Source organism: Tinamus guttatus, unplaced genomic scaffold (assembly GCF_059628265.1).
Source record: "Tinamus guttatus ecotype Peru unplaced genomic scaffold, ASM5962826v1 Tinamus_guttatus_pri_ptg000327l, whole genome shotgun sequence".
Classification (NCBI taxonomy): Eukaryota; Metazoa; Chordata; class Aves; order Tinamiformes; family Tinamidae; genus Tinamus; species Tinamus guttatus.
The window spans coordinates 7782128-7796742 of record NW_028288861.1 but is presented as its reverse complement, the minus strand read 5'-3'; the positions used below and the strand labels follow the sequence as shown (position 1 = coordinate 7796742).

Here is a 14615-nt window from a genome sequence, read left to right as displayed (position 1 = left end):
CGCGATTCCGGCTTCCGAGCCTGGTGTCCTGGCGGCCGCCGCGGGGACTGCGTCTCTTGTTGCTTGAGGAATCCCCCTGCCGCGGGGACTGGGCAAGCAAGATCATTTGCAAACTTGTATCAAAAGGAAAAGGGCCTTTTGGTGTGGGTAATAAAGATGAGGTAGATGCAACTTCTTGTATTTTAGTAGCCTTGATCCCAGTGCCTTTTGGGACCCAGGCTCTGGACAGTCACATTTACAACATATAGTTAATGTAGCAGTTACAGCCAATGGGATGGTTCAGTGTCATGGGGCTACAGGGATGGTCTGGAAATGATCCATGTTTCTGGCCGTTTCTGTGGAAGCTGCTGGAGGAAGCATGGATGCCTCTCAAACAGAGTTGCAGGGTGTTGCCTTGATCTGGTCGGCCTGCTGGGATTCTGTGGTAACTGCATTATTTGCTTGGGAACTTATTTACCCTCTTTGCAATATAAATGTGTTCTCTTTTTTTTAGTCTAACCTATTTTCTGCTTTGCTTTTAATTAACCTCCTAATCACAAAGGTAGGATAAAGGAGTAATAGGGAGGCTTGGGGTAGAGATGTGCAATCCTGTCTGTTCTTGCAGTTACAACCATCATGTTTAAGATGTTTTATTATGTCAATAGATGCCTGTTATGAGTACTCCATTGCTGCCTCCCAGTATGTTTTAGGTCTAACCACCGATGTGGCTTGTATTCTGCATGTGAATGCAGAGTACTTCATAGGTACCAACTGCTGTAATAATCTTTGTTTTTGAAGCCTGGGGTGTCTAGTCATGAGTATGGTGAAGTTTGGAGCTTGAGCAACATGAAAGAAATACATATGTTTTAGCAATACTTAAAAGTAGTTGCTGTTGTTCATGTTTTTAGCAGGGATTTGAATTACAAATATCAAGATGAAGAGATTAAAACCAAAGCAATTTTAAGCCAAGTGGTAGGGAACCAAGACAGTCCTAATGTGAAGAACAGGGTTGGAGTGAGGTGTCACCAGCCATGTGGCTTTTGCCATGGCTTTGGGTTACATAATCCCAAATGGGATCCCTTGTTTTTCCTCTGCACAGACACTGGGCTCGAGTTAGTCCTGCTGAAGTCACAGTAGCCTGGAACGTGAGGCAGCAGGGCTCAAAGCTGGAGGGCTTTTTTTTTGAGACAGGGGGTATTTTTCCCCCCATAAACACTTGCCTGTTGCTTCTCACTTGTTCAGTGGAGGGGTTACTATGTCCTATTTCTTTTTGCATAAATCTGAACTTTTTTTAACTGCTACTTTGCAAGTAAAAGCACTTTTTTTTCCATTAATATGCCAGAAATTCTTCATTTTCCTCTGTGGGATGATCTAATCTGGGTTTGTTCTGCATTTTCTTAGTCCCACCAGTTTTTATTTTGCCTCAAGCTTCATCTATCATTGTGGGCAAGCCATTTACTGCTAGGGGGAAGGAAGGAAGGAAGGATTTGTTTTGAAGGCAGTTAACTAACTAAGTTATGAGCTAGAATAAAGATTTAGCCTGCACAGAGACAATGCTCCACTTGTTCAGGTACATTCATATATAGCCTATAAACCTTAAGGCAGATAAAAAAAAATGCTCTTTGTGATGGTAGTGTTATCAAGTTCATGACTTTTGTTTCTGCAAGTAGAAAATGGTTATTAACCCTAGCCGGTAATTTGTAATTCTGGTTGTTCCTGAGACTAAAATCAAAGACAAAAAGGTAAAATTAAATAGTTTCCTTTAGAACTGTGCTCAAAAGTCTTTCAGGTGGACTTAGAGCCTTCAGAAAGCAAACCTGTGGCCAAAAGTGATGCAAGGGCTGGAATAAGCAGCAGTTAAAAACATTGAGCATGGGCAAGTCTTCAAATGTCTGCTGCCAGAATCTGTCAGGGACCAGCTGAAGTATAAAGGTTAAGCTGAATGTCTTTGAGGACTAAACCAGAAGCATAAATGAGAATAACCTCCAAGAATGAGCCATGAAAAAAGTTTTGAAAAGAAACTGAGATCAGCAGATCATCAGAAATACCATTAACAGAAAACCAGGGTTAATGAGTTACAGGAGAAAAGCTCCTGTGGCCAACTGGAGTAATTACACAAAAGGGGTCTGGAGAGGGTTTTTCAGGGTGTGGTGTCTTGCAAGAGTAGTGCAACTGTAGGGCTGGCAGCTCCGTGGAAGGGGGAAGCTGTGTGTGTGTGTGTGTGTGTGTGTGTGTGCAGAGAGGATGGGAAAGGGAACTGTCTGCTGCTGCTTGGGGAAGTGCTTTGCTAAGACTGCTTCTGTATTTTTAAAGGCACTTTGCCCCATACCTGCAGTGTAATGACATGGTTGCAGCACACCTGCCTCAAGCTAAGTAACAAAAGTGCCTGCACAGCTGGTAGCTTCCAGGGGAACCCTCCTAGAGCGCATGAGCGTTGGTAAAGCTGGAGCTGGAGGGCAAGGACGAGGCCGTCCCTGTGCCTTTGGGGGCACAGATGGTGCGGGGGCTCAGGGCAGGAGGAAGCCCCGCGGCCCCAGGCCCTGCAGCCGGGGCTGAAGGAGGCAGAGCTCAGGGCAAGGCTGCAGGGCTGCCAGGTTACAGGGGTGAGTCACTTATTTTGCCAAAACAGAGGTCCTCGCTCTGCCGCCCACAAGCAGGAGCAGTGTGGGCAGCTTCTTGTGCTCTGCCTCACATCCATCACCCACGGGTGAAGGAGTCGGGCCTTGCCTAGTACAATAGCAACCTCCCAGAAGGAGGAGGACTAGACAACCATGTTCCTGCTTGGACACAAAATAATTTATTTTTGTTTCTGCAGGTTCGGTCTTGTGCCTTTCAAGTTCTTTTGCCCCCTTTTTTTTGTGAAGCCTAGTTACCACTATGAAGCATGTACAGACGGTTCATACCAAAGACCTTTTACATTACTTAAGCAACTCTGTTTTATAAAAATTTCGCATGTTTTCCCACCAGTATGTTCCTGATGGCTTTTGCCTGCCGCTGGGATAGACAATTCTGCCTTCCTCTGGCGAGCAGGTAGGCTCGCTCCGGGCCCATTCTGGAGAAAGGGAGTCTGTGTTTCTTCCTTGCACCTTCATGGGCTGCGCTCACCCCGCCGCGGCCTGGCTGCAGCCCGGCCCCTGCGCAGGCTCAGCAGCACTTCCTGCACCAGCCCTGCTTCCCGCTGATGAAAACCAGGCAGGGGCCCTGCGACAGGGTTCAATACTGATAGAACTCTTCCTATCTTCCCCCCTCCTCAATGCTCCTGGTAAGTCATGCCAGTTTTACAGCTGCCCCTTGTAAAGCTCTGTGACAGCTGAAGGATGGCCTACCAGGAGAGGAAGAGCAGAAAGATGAACAAGGGAATGCTCTTAATCCTCCTCCCTTCATCTATTTCTACAGTTCAGCAAGACTGCACAGCATTGAGCAGGGAACGTGCAAGGAAAGGTTCATTTCATTAGCTACATTTTCAGCAGATTTTTTTATTAATCAAAACATTTTCACATTTTATTCATAAAGCAAGCATAACTTTTGGCATGCAAAGATTCCCTGTACAGCTTAACAAGGACAAGCCACAGACTACTTAAATCATTGCCCCCCTGATTTAAATTTATACACCTCTGAAGAGATTACTCAAATTAGAAATACTTAAAGTTACTACTGTACAACAGAAACCACTTATTCACAATATCCATAGTTATTGCATTCTTTATTTACAAAATACTATCCTGAGAATTTTCTATTAAGCTTCAATTTGAGCAAAGTAGCTTATATATATATCCCTAAGTAACAAATAGTTACTTAACTGAGCATTAGAAAAATGCCATTTGAGTGCAGAAATGGCACCTCACATCACTCAACACTGTCAAGTTTGTGGCTGGGGTTCTGGTTGCTCTGCAGCAGAAGGGTTTGATTGAGGTGGCTCAGTTCTATTTTCAGGAGGTGGCGGTGGCAAAAATCCAGGTCGTGGAGGTGGGTAGTGAGGAAAAGATCTCATTGGAAATGGATTTCTTACTGTGGGAAAACAGAGCGGTTCAGCTAACAACAATCTCAACAGCAACCACGTCCCTGCTCCTCCTCCTCATCAGCAGCAGTGCTCCGCAGGGTCTGCCCAACGTGACTCCCAGCGCACGGAACGTGCTCCAGGGAGCCACAGGCAGGAGCAAGGGACACAGAGAGCAACGGCTGCTCTGCAGCAGCTCTCCAGGTGCAGGCTCAGCTGGGCAGCCAGCGTTTGTTACTGAGCTGCTGCCACTGCCACCTCTGCGCCGACACCCGGCTCTGATCCAGCAGCCCTGTTACTTTACCACAGAGGTACTTTGAAAGACAAAACGCTTAGTTCTTCACAGGTGGAGCACAGAGCAGTAAAAAGCAGAGAAAAGCCCTTCTGTCTACTATTTATATCTTGCTCCACTAAGGGAAATTCCAAGGGGAAACAATTAACATGCAGGTCCCAAATGCACGTTGTTGTATGGACACCAGCATACCTCAAAGGCAGGTATGCAGCAAAGCTGAAATATTGTCCCTATAAAGATGGAATTTCTAAGCATATGAATGATACAACCTCATAGGAGGAAAAGGATTAAGGAAATCAACTACTGCTTTCTTACCTCCAAAGAAGCACCCTTGAACTGCTGCAAGGTGTTTGTATGTGTATTTTACAGTCAAACACAGTGTTTGTAAACAAAGAACATTATCAATGTGCACAACTGTGAAGGGAAAATGTGTGATAGCTCTCATGAGAAAAGATGCTTCTAGCTGAACTGAGGAGCCCGCACTGGGAGAATCCAGCACGCCCCGCTGTGATAATCACCTGCCTAAAGCATCCACCTTCATGAGCTTGGAATACTTGAAAGGAACAAGCTACGTACCTGGTAGCGGAGGCTGCGGAAGCCCGAAGTCTCGTACTGGGAAACATTCACGTGGCCCGTACATGCCAGGGGGAGGAGGAGGAGGAAAGGGAGGTCCTCTTCTCATGAAAGGTCCTCTAGGATCCATGGGCAGCATCGGAGCTCTGACGGGAGGGAAAGGCGGGGGGGCAAAGCCCGAGGTGCCTGCTTCACTTTCAGAGGCAAAAGACTGATCAGGTAGTAAGTTCTGTAACACCACAAAAACCAGGACGTTAACTCAGGGAGAGGAAAAATCTTCTGTCCCATCAAGCCCATTTTGTTGTAAGAGTGACAGGCTGGTTAATAAAATCTGGTGTAGTTCTGACTGCCTGAGCAAGACTCGCCCTGGGCACAGGCTATCAGCCTGACCACAGCTTTACCTTTAGTTACTATTACATAGGTTTATAGAAGGAATTATGTAAGGTGTATTGCAATTGGCAAGACAGTGAGTGTAGTGGTAAAAGTATGAATATAATTCATCACTTAGACTGCATAGGTATGATAACCAGAATAGTATAAACAAATTCTCATAAATATTTTGTACAATATTAAACTTCAAATCAGAAACTTTAAACCAAGTTCCTGTTCAGCTACTTACACCAAGATTAGAATGATCTTTCATCTCATTTCCACTTGGTTCTGTTTGTGAACTATTTTCTGAAGATGCTTGCCCATCTGTAGGGAAAGATAATAAAGTTACTCAGAGCTGACTTCCTTCTCCTCTCCACCACTATCTTGTTTATTTTTTCTCCTTGCCTCCATCTTCTGAGTTAAGTGCACTCTTGTACTAAGCAGCTGCTCTGCAGGCAGATTTGGACAACTGAGGGCCACAAAGCTCTGCCTGAAAACCTTCAGTATGTACACAGGTTTGTATATGTGCACCCAGGTGGCAGTTTTTACCAGTTTCCTATACCCAAATAAGGCATTTTCTTTCATTTTAATGTATTTTTTCTTAGAAATTACAAGTGCATTTTGCTAATACTGCATCTTAACACTACAGCAGCCGCTCCATTTATCCTCTCCTTCCTTGTACTACTGTGTTTTCCAGACTTGTAACTTATTTCTCATGTCAGCTCCAAGTCCAGACCAGGAACTACCTGTACCAAGAACTATTCTTAGCAGAAGGTGTGATAGCAAGAGTCTTCAAGCCTGACAGATAATGGATTTCTTTCTTAGCTGCACCAAACATCAAGGAGACTTTTGGTACTCTATTAGTCCTGAAAGAGCATTTAGGAATAACAGTAATTAATCCTCATGTTTCCTGTGTCCACATATGAGAGATAAATAAGACCTCAGTGCATTTACCTTTACACCTGCCTGAGAACAAGTGTTGTCAGAAACAACTGGAGAGATTTATTAAAGGGAATTCTCAGAAAAAAGTCTGACTGGAGTGCTAAAAACTAAAAACACCCTTTTCTTTTGAAAGCACACACACACAAAAACCCCCCCACCACCAACAGAAAACCACACAAACAAAAAATCCCCCATAGCTCACACTTGAAAAATCCAGCTTCCTGGCATTTCTGCATGAGCAGAGCCACTAATAGCTGTAGGATGTAAGACTAGAAATAAAACTTCTAACAAGTGACAGGTTTCCACTTATAGGTTAGTTGTGCAAAGCAAAGAAAACTCTTCTCTCAGGGAACAGACAGGCCTTTTCCAAAAGTGAATTTAAGGATTGTCAAGCAGTCTCTGCCTTTGCTAGAAGTAGTTTCTTAATCTGAAGCATTTAACTGTTTATTTTACGTGCAGAATATTTATTTGTTGACACCTGGATTGCATAATACTTTCCATTTTAAACCCTGTCAAACTGCTCAAAGTTTGCCAAATTTTAACCTTTCTAACAGGGAATTTCCTGCTCCAAGTATTTGCTTCAACTTAAGAGTTCTGCAGCATTAACCACTTCACCTTCACACATTATTTTGCTCACACTAAAGAGCATTTTGTCCTCTTGTTGAGACAGTGTAGCTTCCCCCCTTTCTAGAGCCAGAGCGTTGGTTTTGGCACTACAAAACGTGCTGCTGCTCTGAGGTCAGACAGTGGGTGGTTTTGGTTTTCCTTCTTTGCTATTTTTACAATTACCCACCCAAGTCCAGTTAAATTACATGCCTCTAAAATGTAACATGCACATAAGCGCTCTAACTTGCTGGAGGCTGGCACCCAAGTTACCCAGAACATTGTTTCCACTCGGTAGTTTTTTGTTCTGCCTGAGAACTACAAGCAGGTTTTTTTTTTTTTTTTAATTGTTGCTTGCAGCAGCTGAAGAAAGTGTGGAAAGATTGCAGAGCAGCGAACGCACAGAGTGAAGCCTCTGCAGGCTGCATCAGCAGGGGCTGGGAGAAGAAAGGCCTCAGGGGAATGCAAGCAAGTGGGAAGTCAGATGGAGGCTTCAGAAAGGGGATAGCAAGGTGAGTGGCTGGACAAGAACAGAATTATCTTTCAGCAGGCAGAAATCTGTAGAAACCTGAAATGTTAACCTTCTGAAACAGAAATCAGTATTCCCCATTTGACACTGGAGACACAGGACAACAAAGGTTCTCTCCTGCTGCTAGAAACCCGCCGAAGATGATAACTGAACACTAGGTGGCAAAGTTTGTGTGATGAGTTTAAAAGTTTCAGCCCAGCTGATGACTCAGGTACCTGTGACTTACTAAGGATTAAATAATGATGAAAACTTATTAACAAGTATTAAGACTTGAAGCTTCTAGACAGTTTTAGCTACAACACTGAAGTCACCCTAACTTGGCTTCTAAGCTTCTGATTGCTAAATGCTAAATGTCATAAATTAGATCTTATATAATTGGCCATCTTGAAGCAAACAGTACTTGGTTCATGGATGTGCGGTTAAGTTGGGGGCAGCTGCACCTTGAACTACAAAAGGCTCTAAGGATGACGGTTCAAATCCTTAGATTTGAATCTAAGGATTCAAATGCCTTGAAGAAGGAGAACTCAAACATCTAGTTCAGTACTCAAAGTCAGTGGATACTTGAAACACTGTATGTTATTCTTTCAGTTTTAATGACAAAAAACTCTCCCTAGCTTCAGCAAAACTGAGATGGAAACACATCTAAATACTGGTGAAATTTTAGTGCTAAGGTAAGCCTTATGGGAGAGGCTGTAACACATTCAAAGCCAAGCCCAACACAGAAGGGTGAAAGAAAGAACCTCACTACCACTCCCATCCCTTGAACAGAAGCCCGAGACTGCCAAGCCGCTGATGCAGTTGATAATATTAAGGCAGGCAGGTAAAGCAATGCCCACCTGTTGTATCAAAAGACTGCATGTTGTAAGTTCGTAGTTCTGCTGGTCCAGAAAGTCTTCCAGAATTCGGAGGATTAGGAAGAAATCTGTCTTGCCTTCGAGGAGGAGGAAGAGGAACAATTGGATCAGTGTAAGGCTCACCTAATATTGGGAAGGGAGGAAAAAAAATAAAAAAAAATAAAAAAAAATCACAGAACAGGTGAGTGAAGATTCACAGAGGTATTCCCCTATTTCCTACCATTTTACACCTGCAAGATTCTCTGGATTTTTTTTTATGTTTTTGTAAATATCCAGAGTTACTATTAATAAAGGCAGACATTCTTAAAAAAATAAAATAAAATAAAAAAGCACTACAGGAATCCCACCAGGCATTCACGTACTATAACAGCTTACATATCTAATAAATTAACAAAGCAAAAGCCTTAGTCATCTTGACTGTTGCTTTAACATTGCTTTTTTTTAAAGTTATGATAGCATAAGTTGTAAACACTGTGACTCTGAAAAATAAAGACTCTATACAGTGATGAAGGCCGAAGTCAAAACAACTTACTATATTTTAATCAATGCTAATATAAGAGCACCGTTTCCTATTATGTTTCATCTGTTATACTGCCATCAACCATTTCCACCAGATCTAGCAACCATGCAGACAGAAAATGAACTGTTTCAGGTATATGGGATGGTTGTTCTTTCCCCTGCATGCTAATTTATTGTAGAATTATCAGTGATATCCTCTTTGGTTTGTTCATGCCTTTCTTGAATGAAAACATGCAAAGATGTTTAACTGAAGAAGTGAGACTGAACACTGTTTTTTTAATTATGGAAGAGGTATCATTAACATGACTATGAATTCTGAACGCTTCAGACTGGTTCACTGTCCCGCAGTTCTTCTGTACTATTAGTAGAAATGTATTTAAAAAACAACAGCTATCCTTTTCAGGGTCTTTCCTGAAAGACCTTGTACAAGTTACAGCACAACTAAACACTAACTTTCTCAGACCTCTCATGAATCATCTAGCCAAGATCAGTCTTTTAATGCAATAAATAAGCCCCCAGCAAAGTGAAAATACCAAAGTGTACCAAAGTACTTTGGTGTACATTAGTAGTTCAATAATCAAAATACCCAGCGTAGAAGTGCAAATGAGCTGCACCATTCAAGAAAGTGAAAAATACTATTAAAAGAGCTTTTCCAGTATGGCTGTACATGCAATTCCCAGAAAACAGTTCATACAGGTAAGCAGAAAATACTTAAAAAGATGGGTATTTAGTGCAAGTCAGTAACTCAGTAATTTTTCCACAGATCTTAGTAACTAGGCATTTTTCTTTACCTGGTAGAGGCAGAACTATCCTGCGTTCTCTGTCCCAGGGGGGAGACAGGGACCCAGTATCTGATGGAGGCCTGTGCGGATCGGTTAGTCTATCAGAACTCAGCTCTCCTCTTTCATTACTGCCTTCATACATGACAGTAGTTCCCGGTCCTCTGGATCCTATGTGAAGAAATTAGACAGCTATTTACCCTGGAAATGAGTTCCCTACTATGACTGTCTTCATTAAGACTGAAAGTAGTCAGATAGGTCATAGAGTGCCAATGCTTTCAAGATACAAGAGGTATATGGTTCTACAGGACTCTCCAGCTGTCTGGTGATGACTCAACCCAGTTGTTATGACTAGAAATAATTCAAAGGTTTACAAAACCAAAAGAAATAGGAAAAAAAATGTAGTGAGAACAGAAGTGAAATCTACAAAAGATTTTAAAAATCATTTTAAGAGTTCCTGTTTGTTCAAATCAGAGAAACTAGTGCCTTCTCAATCAATGTTGTTCTTAACGCTAAAATAACTGCTGCTAATAAGATTTAAAGGAATAGAAACCATAATGGGGAAAGTTAACACCTTCATCAGAAGAAAAACACCCATACTTCATTTAAAACTCTCCTGGTTCTGACTCTTTTTAGAAAATAATAATAATAAAGGATGAATCAACACATAGCCAAGCAAAAAAGACTTGGACAATATACTTGAAAACATTTTCTTTTTTCCTAAAAAACTTGTAAGTCTCCTTTAAACTAAGACTTGGCCAGATAAATAAGAAATGCAGGATTCTGGTATCATTCTCTGATTTTCTATCCTAAAGTTACCCCAGAATTTGAAAATTAAACCATTCTCTGTTTTATGCAAAACCAGCAGTATATTCGCTAGTCAGTGCTGTTTAAACACGTGGTTTGTGTAATCTGCCCCAGTTAGTTTAGTTCTCCATTACGACGCAAACAGTAGCTATGCCTTAGCACAGTCTCTTTCCGTGTTAAGGCTACACTCTGAAATCCAGTTTTCATTCTTCCTCACTAGCTTCAGTTCATCTACAGTTTAAAGATATGGACAAAACTTTTTTTAGTTACTGTCCCTATACAAAGAACTATATATATATATATATATGTGTGTGTGTGTGTGTGTATATATAAAAATAAGTAACAGATTCTGCTTTTGTGATATAGTTGTGACTGAACATTCAATCTCAGCTTTCTTGTGATTTAGAATATGAATCAATTTTTGTATGCAACTAGATGTTTTTTATGAAGATTTAAAGTGAATATATTGTCAATGTTGCTTTAAAAAAAATCAATTAATTAGTGAAACCCTTACAGACTCTACCCTATATTTCCTATGGAATACTAAGTTCAGGTGCCAGCAGGCACGGCAGTAGTAGTAAGCCAACAGTAGTTTCTTCGTCACCTCTAACAGGTGACTGAACTCCAGGAACACTATTTCCAAGAACATCAATAAGAACTGAAGGAATAAGTGCAGTTCTTGCCTTACCATCTGTAACACCATAGCTTGCTTTCAACTATTCCTGAATCTCTGCATGCAACTCCTTAACTTCATCAAACTGTTTTCATTTTACTTTCATTATTAAGGAAGGAACAGAGTACGAAATACAGAGTTTGCCTCATACTTCAAACAAAATGAAGCAAAATATTTTCTGGATCAAAAGTTACCTGAGAATTGTGTTTTTTTTTTTTTTTTTTTAATCAGTCCCATAAAACCATCCTACGTTTTTATAACATAAAATTCTTCCTCCTCCTTTCAGTCTTTGGACCACTGAAATGGAAGTGGCAAGACCTTTCTTCAGAAAGCTAACTCACTCCTGTTTACCTTCAAACCAGAAGCCTATTTCAGCAAAATATGATGGAATAAGTTTGACTCTTCACTTTTCTCAACCTATGCTTTGAAGTGAATCTACCAACTGGCCCACTAGTAATAACTGAATTTTCCATTGTGGTGTTATATACCAGACAGTTTTAGAAACTGAAAAACAAGAAAGGTTTATGTCAGGAATTGCTTATAATTTATTGCTTGTTTTAATATTTTTTGAAACTATCAAGAGGAAAAGGTGTGACGGGTTTATAGCAGAGGAGAGAGAAATCCAAAATAGATAGGTTTTGAAGTTTAAGAATTGTACCTCTTCCTCCTCCTCCACCTGGAAGCATAGGTGAAAGCCTTAAAGGACCCTCCAATAAAGTTGGAGGGGAAAGAAAAGCTCTTGTTTCAGATGAAGGCCGGCCCATTGGTGAGGGTCCATATGGGGAATGCTCTGGAACAGTTAAAACAAAATGCTCAAGTTCACAATATTTAGTTGAACAAACTGTACAAAGTAATTAACTTCTCAGGTGAGGTTTAAATTGGATCACAAATGAAATAAGAATTGTGCTTCAATTACCATGTGTGTCATATTTGCAGTCTACTCTCATTGATACTACCCACATTCTCAGTTTCAAGAAAATAAAGTGACCTCAAGTCACTTATGACCCAGTTTTGTTTTAGCGACTGTTATTTGTACATACACAGGCCAAGAGAGTTTTCAAACAATCACATATGTGTGGTCTTGGGAAACAAAACCAGAAATCAAAAAAGACAGGCTCTATTTTACAATTCAATACTGTACCTCTGCCAAAAGGTCTAACTGGAACATCAAGAGCATAAGGATCCTTTTCTAAAAGGTCAAGTTTGAATTCTGTTTCAGTTAATCTGCAAATAAACAACAACAAAAAAAGGAAAGATATAACCAGGAACTACAAAAGTTTTGATTACAGTGTTTACTACTAATATTTTTATTAAAATTATTAACAGATCAAGACATTACTTTCCATAACTAAAAACAAACAAAAACTAAGACAGACAATTCAAAGTTCTGTGGTATTTAAGAACCCCTCAAGGCATTTCCCTACACTACTGTACTTAAACACCAATCGAAAAATTGAAGTGGCATGTTAGAGTCAAGCTTCTTAGCATGGCACTATTCTCACAAGTACTATAGATCTCATATTAAGTATGAGAATCTTCACATGAAGTTTTTTCTTCTTTTTTCCCCCCACCCCACTGGATCTGTTAACTAAGCACTAACTTCGGAGTTAAACTGCAAATTCATTCACTTTCAGCTGATTAAAAAAAAAAAAAAAGGTAAAATCCTAAATCCTCAGAGTATGTTCTGTTCTACAGTATTTCAGTACTTCACATATTCCTTCTTTTGTTGTTTGCTGTCATTATGGGAGTGCTCCAATGATGCCACATGTTCCACTGCAGTTCTGAAACGGCTGTCCCTTGGCTGGGCCACAATGGTTTAACTTATGTCTAGCAAATAGTGAATTATGTAAATCCAAAACATATTTGCACAGCTAAACTGTTTTTGTTCAGAATGACACCAATACTGCACTTACTTTTGTCTGTTATGTGCATTTTCTTTTCTTATATCATTGAGATGTCTTTCAGCTGCTCGTGCTGTCAACTTCAGAAAAGGACAACAAATCAGATGCTTATTTGTTGCTACTTATTAAATGCTTCATGATTGTTACAGATCATAGATCCAAGACATGGTTCTATATAAACTGTGTAAACTGAATATTCATAATAAAGGACTCGTGTAAAGCATACAGAACAGAGCCTCGCATACATCACCAAATTACATTAGCAACTCCACTATCTACATTTTTGAGGAACTGATATGGTTTTCCTTCTGTTTCTTAAGACTGCAGAAATACAACACTGTGACTATAGCTGCTTTGAAGCATCTGCAAAATACGTACAGGATTTAAGGTATAAAATTTTATACAATAAGTTTTATTTTAAAATACAGCTAAGATCTGTAAAATTATGAGCACTAAGTATCATGACTTTTAATTCAATTCTATCTTACACAGACAATTCTGTGAAAACATAAAATATCTCCCGACTAACATGTTTTAAGTTTCATATTTGAAGGAAGATTTAAAACGTAGCAACATTCTTGCAAAGCTCTGTGGAACACAGAGTTCTCACAGGACATACCGTCTGCTATTAGTAGATAGAGGGGAGTACACCCAGGGAAAACATTAAAATGGCACTGAAAGAAGGCCAAAAGCTTTATTATTAGCAAAACAAGCAGGCATTTGTTAAACGTCAACATCTTATTCCAGCAGATTTACTGGAATATCATTCTACTGAACTCATAGGTAGCTAGCTTAATTATTGCAACTATTTTATACGAAGAAAGATTTTTTTTAACGTGCTTCTGTATATTTCTGTAAGTAATCATCAAGTTTAAAGGTAATGGTTTTGCTTTTTGATGATCTGTTTTTAAATAAGAAACTTAATTATAAAGCAAGCTGCCAAATAATTGAAAAGGATGACAGTACTTCAGGTACAAAGTTATAAATCTTAGTATTTGAAACATACCCAATTATCATGAGCTTTTTTCTCATGTGAAGTAATCTGTTAAAAAGAGACATTCATTAGATGATCACTGAAGCACATACACTATTCAAATAAAAAAGAAATCTAAGACCAACTATAAGCTTTCATTCATAAATTTAATATAGGTAGATAACTAATTATGAGACATCTAAATTTAAACCGGAAGCTTATTAAAAGTTATCTGGTGATTTCTGCTATGAAATTTTGTCAAAAACTACATGGCCTTAAATTAAAAAAAAAAAAATACAAATACAGCATCTAATACAATGTTTAACGTAGGTTATCTTAGTTGCCATAATAGCATCTACATCAAAGAGGAAGGGTAAGTACCACAAGCCACTCACCTGATGCTGGTAAGAACGAATGGTTCTTTCTAGCTCTTCTTCAAGATCTTTTGCTCGCTGCCTGTACAGGAAAATAAGACACTGTAATAAAAGTATGTTGAGGAAGATCATTTAAAATACAGTAAAAAACAAAGTAAATACAAGGTAGAATGAGAAATTCCATATCCAGAAGGAAGCATTGTCACTTAGGACCATGGAGTTCCTAAAAAAAATGACAGCAGCAACAGAAGTTCTAAGACCTATTGGAATAGAAGAGGGATGATGAAAAAAACCTCTGGATGGCCTGTGATATAAAGGATATCACACTCTGCAGCATGCAAGAACAGCCAGCCCTTACCCAGCTTAGAAAACACACTAACATGGCTGGAACGCAGGGCTGTTAGTGCCCACCACAACGGTCCCGACAGCCAGCGCCTTGCACCCGGAT

General features: G+C 40.0%; 1 protein-coding gene across 1 annotated transcript in view; it reads right to left on the bottom strand.

Annotated features, from left to right (window-relative positions):
- Positions 1–3466: 3466 nt before the first annotated feature.
- The window catches only part of MIA2 (MIA SH3 domain ER export factor 2), a 36855-nt gene continuing 25706 nt past the window's right edge, over positions 3467–14615 (bottom strand). Inside the window, exons 20-29 of the mRNA XM_088529238.1 lie at positions 14189–14249; positions 13827–13862; positions 12833–12900; positions 12061–12143; positions 11578–11709; positions 9452–9610; positions 8124–8264; positions 5461–5537; positions 4845–5070; positions 3467–3987 (exon numbers count right to left, since the gene is read on the bottom strand). Of these exons, the coding sequence (XP_088385364.1) occupies positions 3839–3987; positions 4845–5070; positions 5461–5537; positions 8124–8264; positions 9452–9610; positions 11578–11709; positions 12061–12143; positions 12833–12900; positions 13827–13862; positions 14189–14249 (1132 nt within the window). The 3' untranslated portion in view covers positions 3467–3838. The remainder of the gene's footprint in view (positions 3988–4844; positions 5071–5460; positions 5538–8123; positions 8265–9451; positions 9611–11577; positions 11710–12060; positions 12144–12832; positions 12901–13826; positions 13863–14188; positions 14250–14615) is intronic.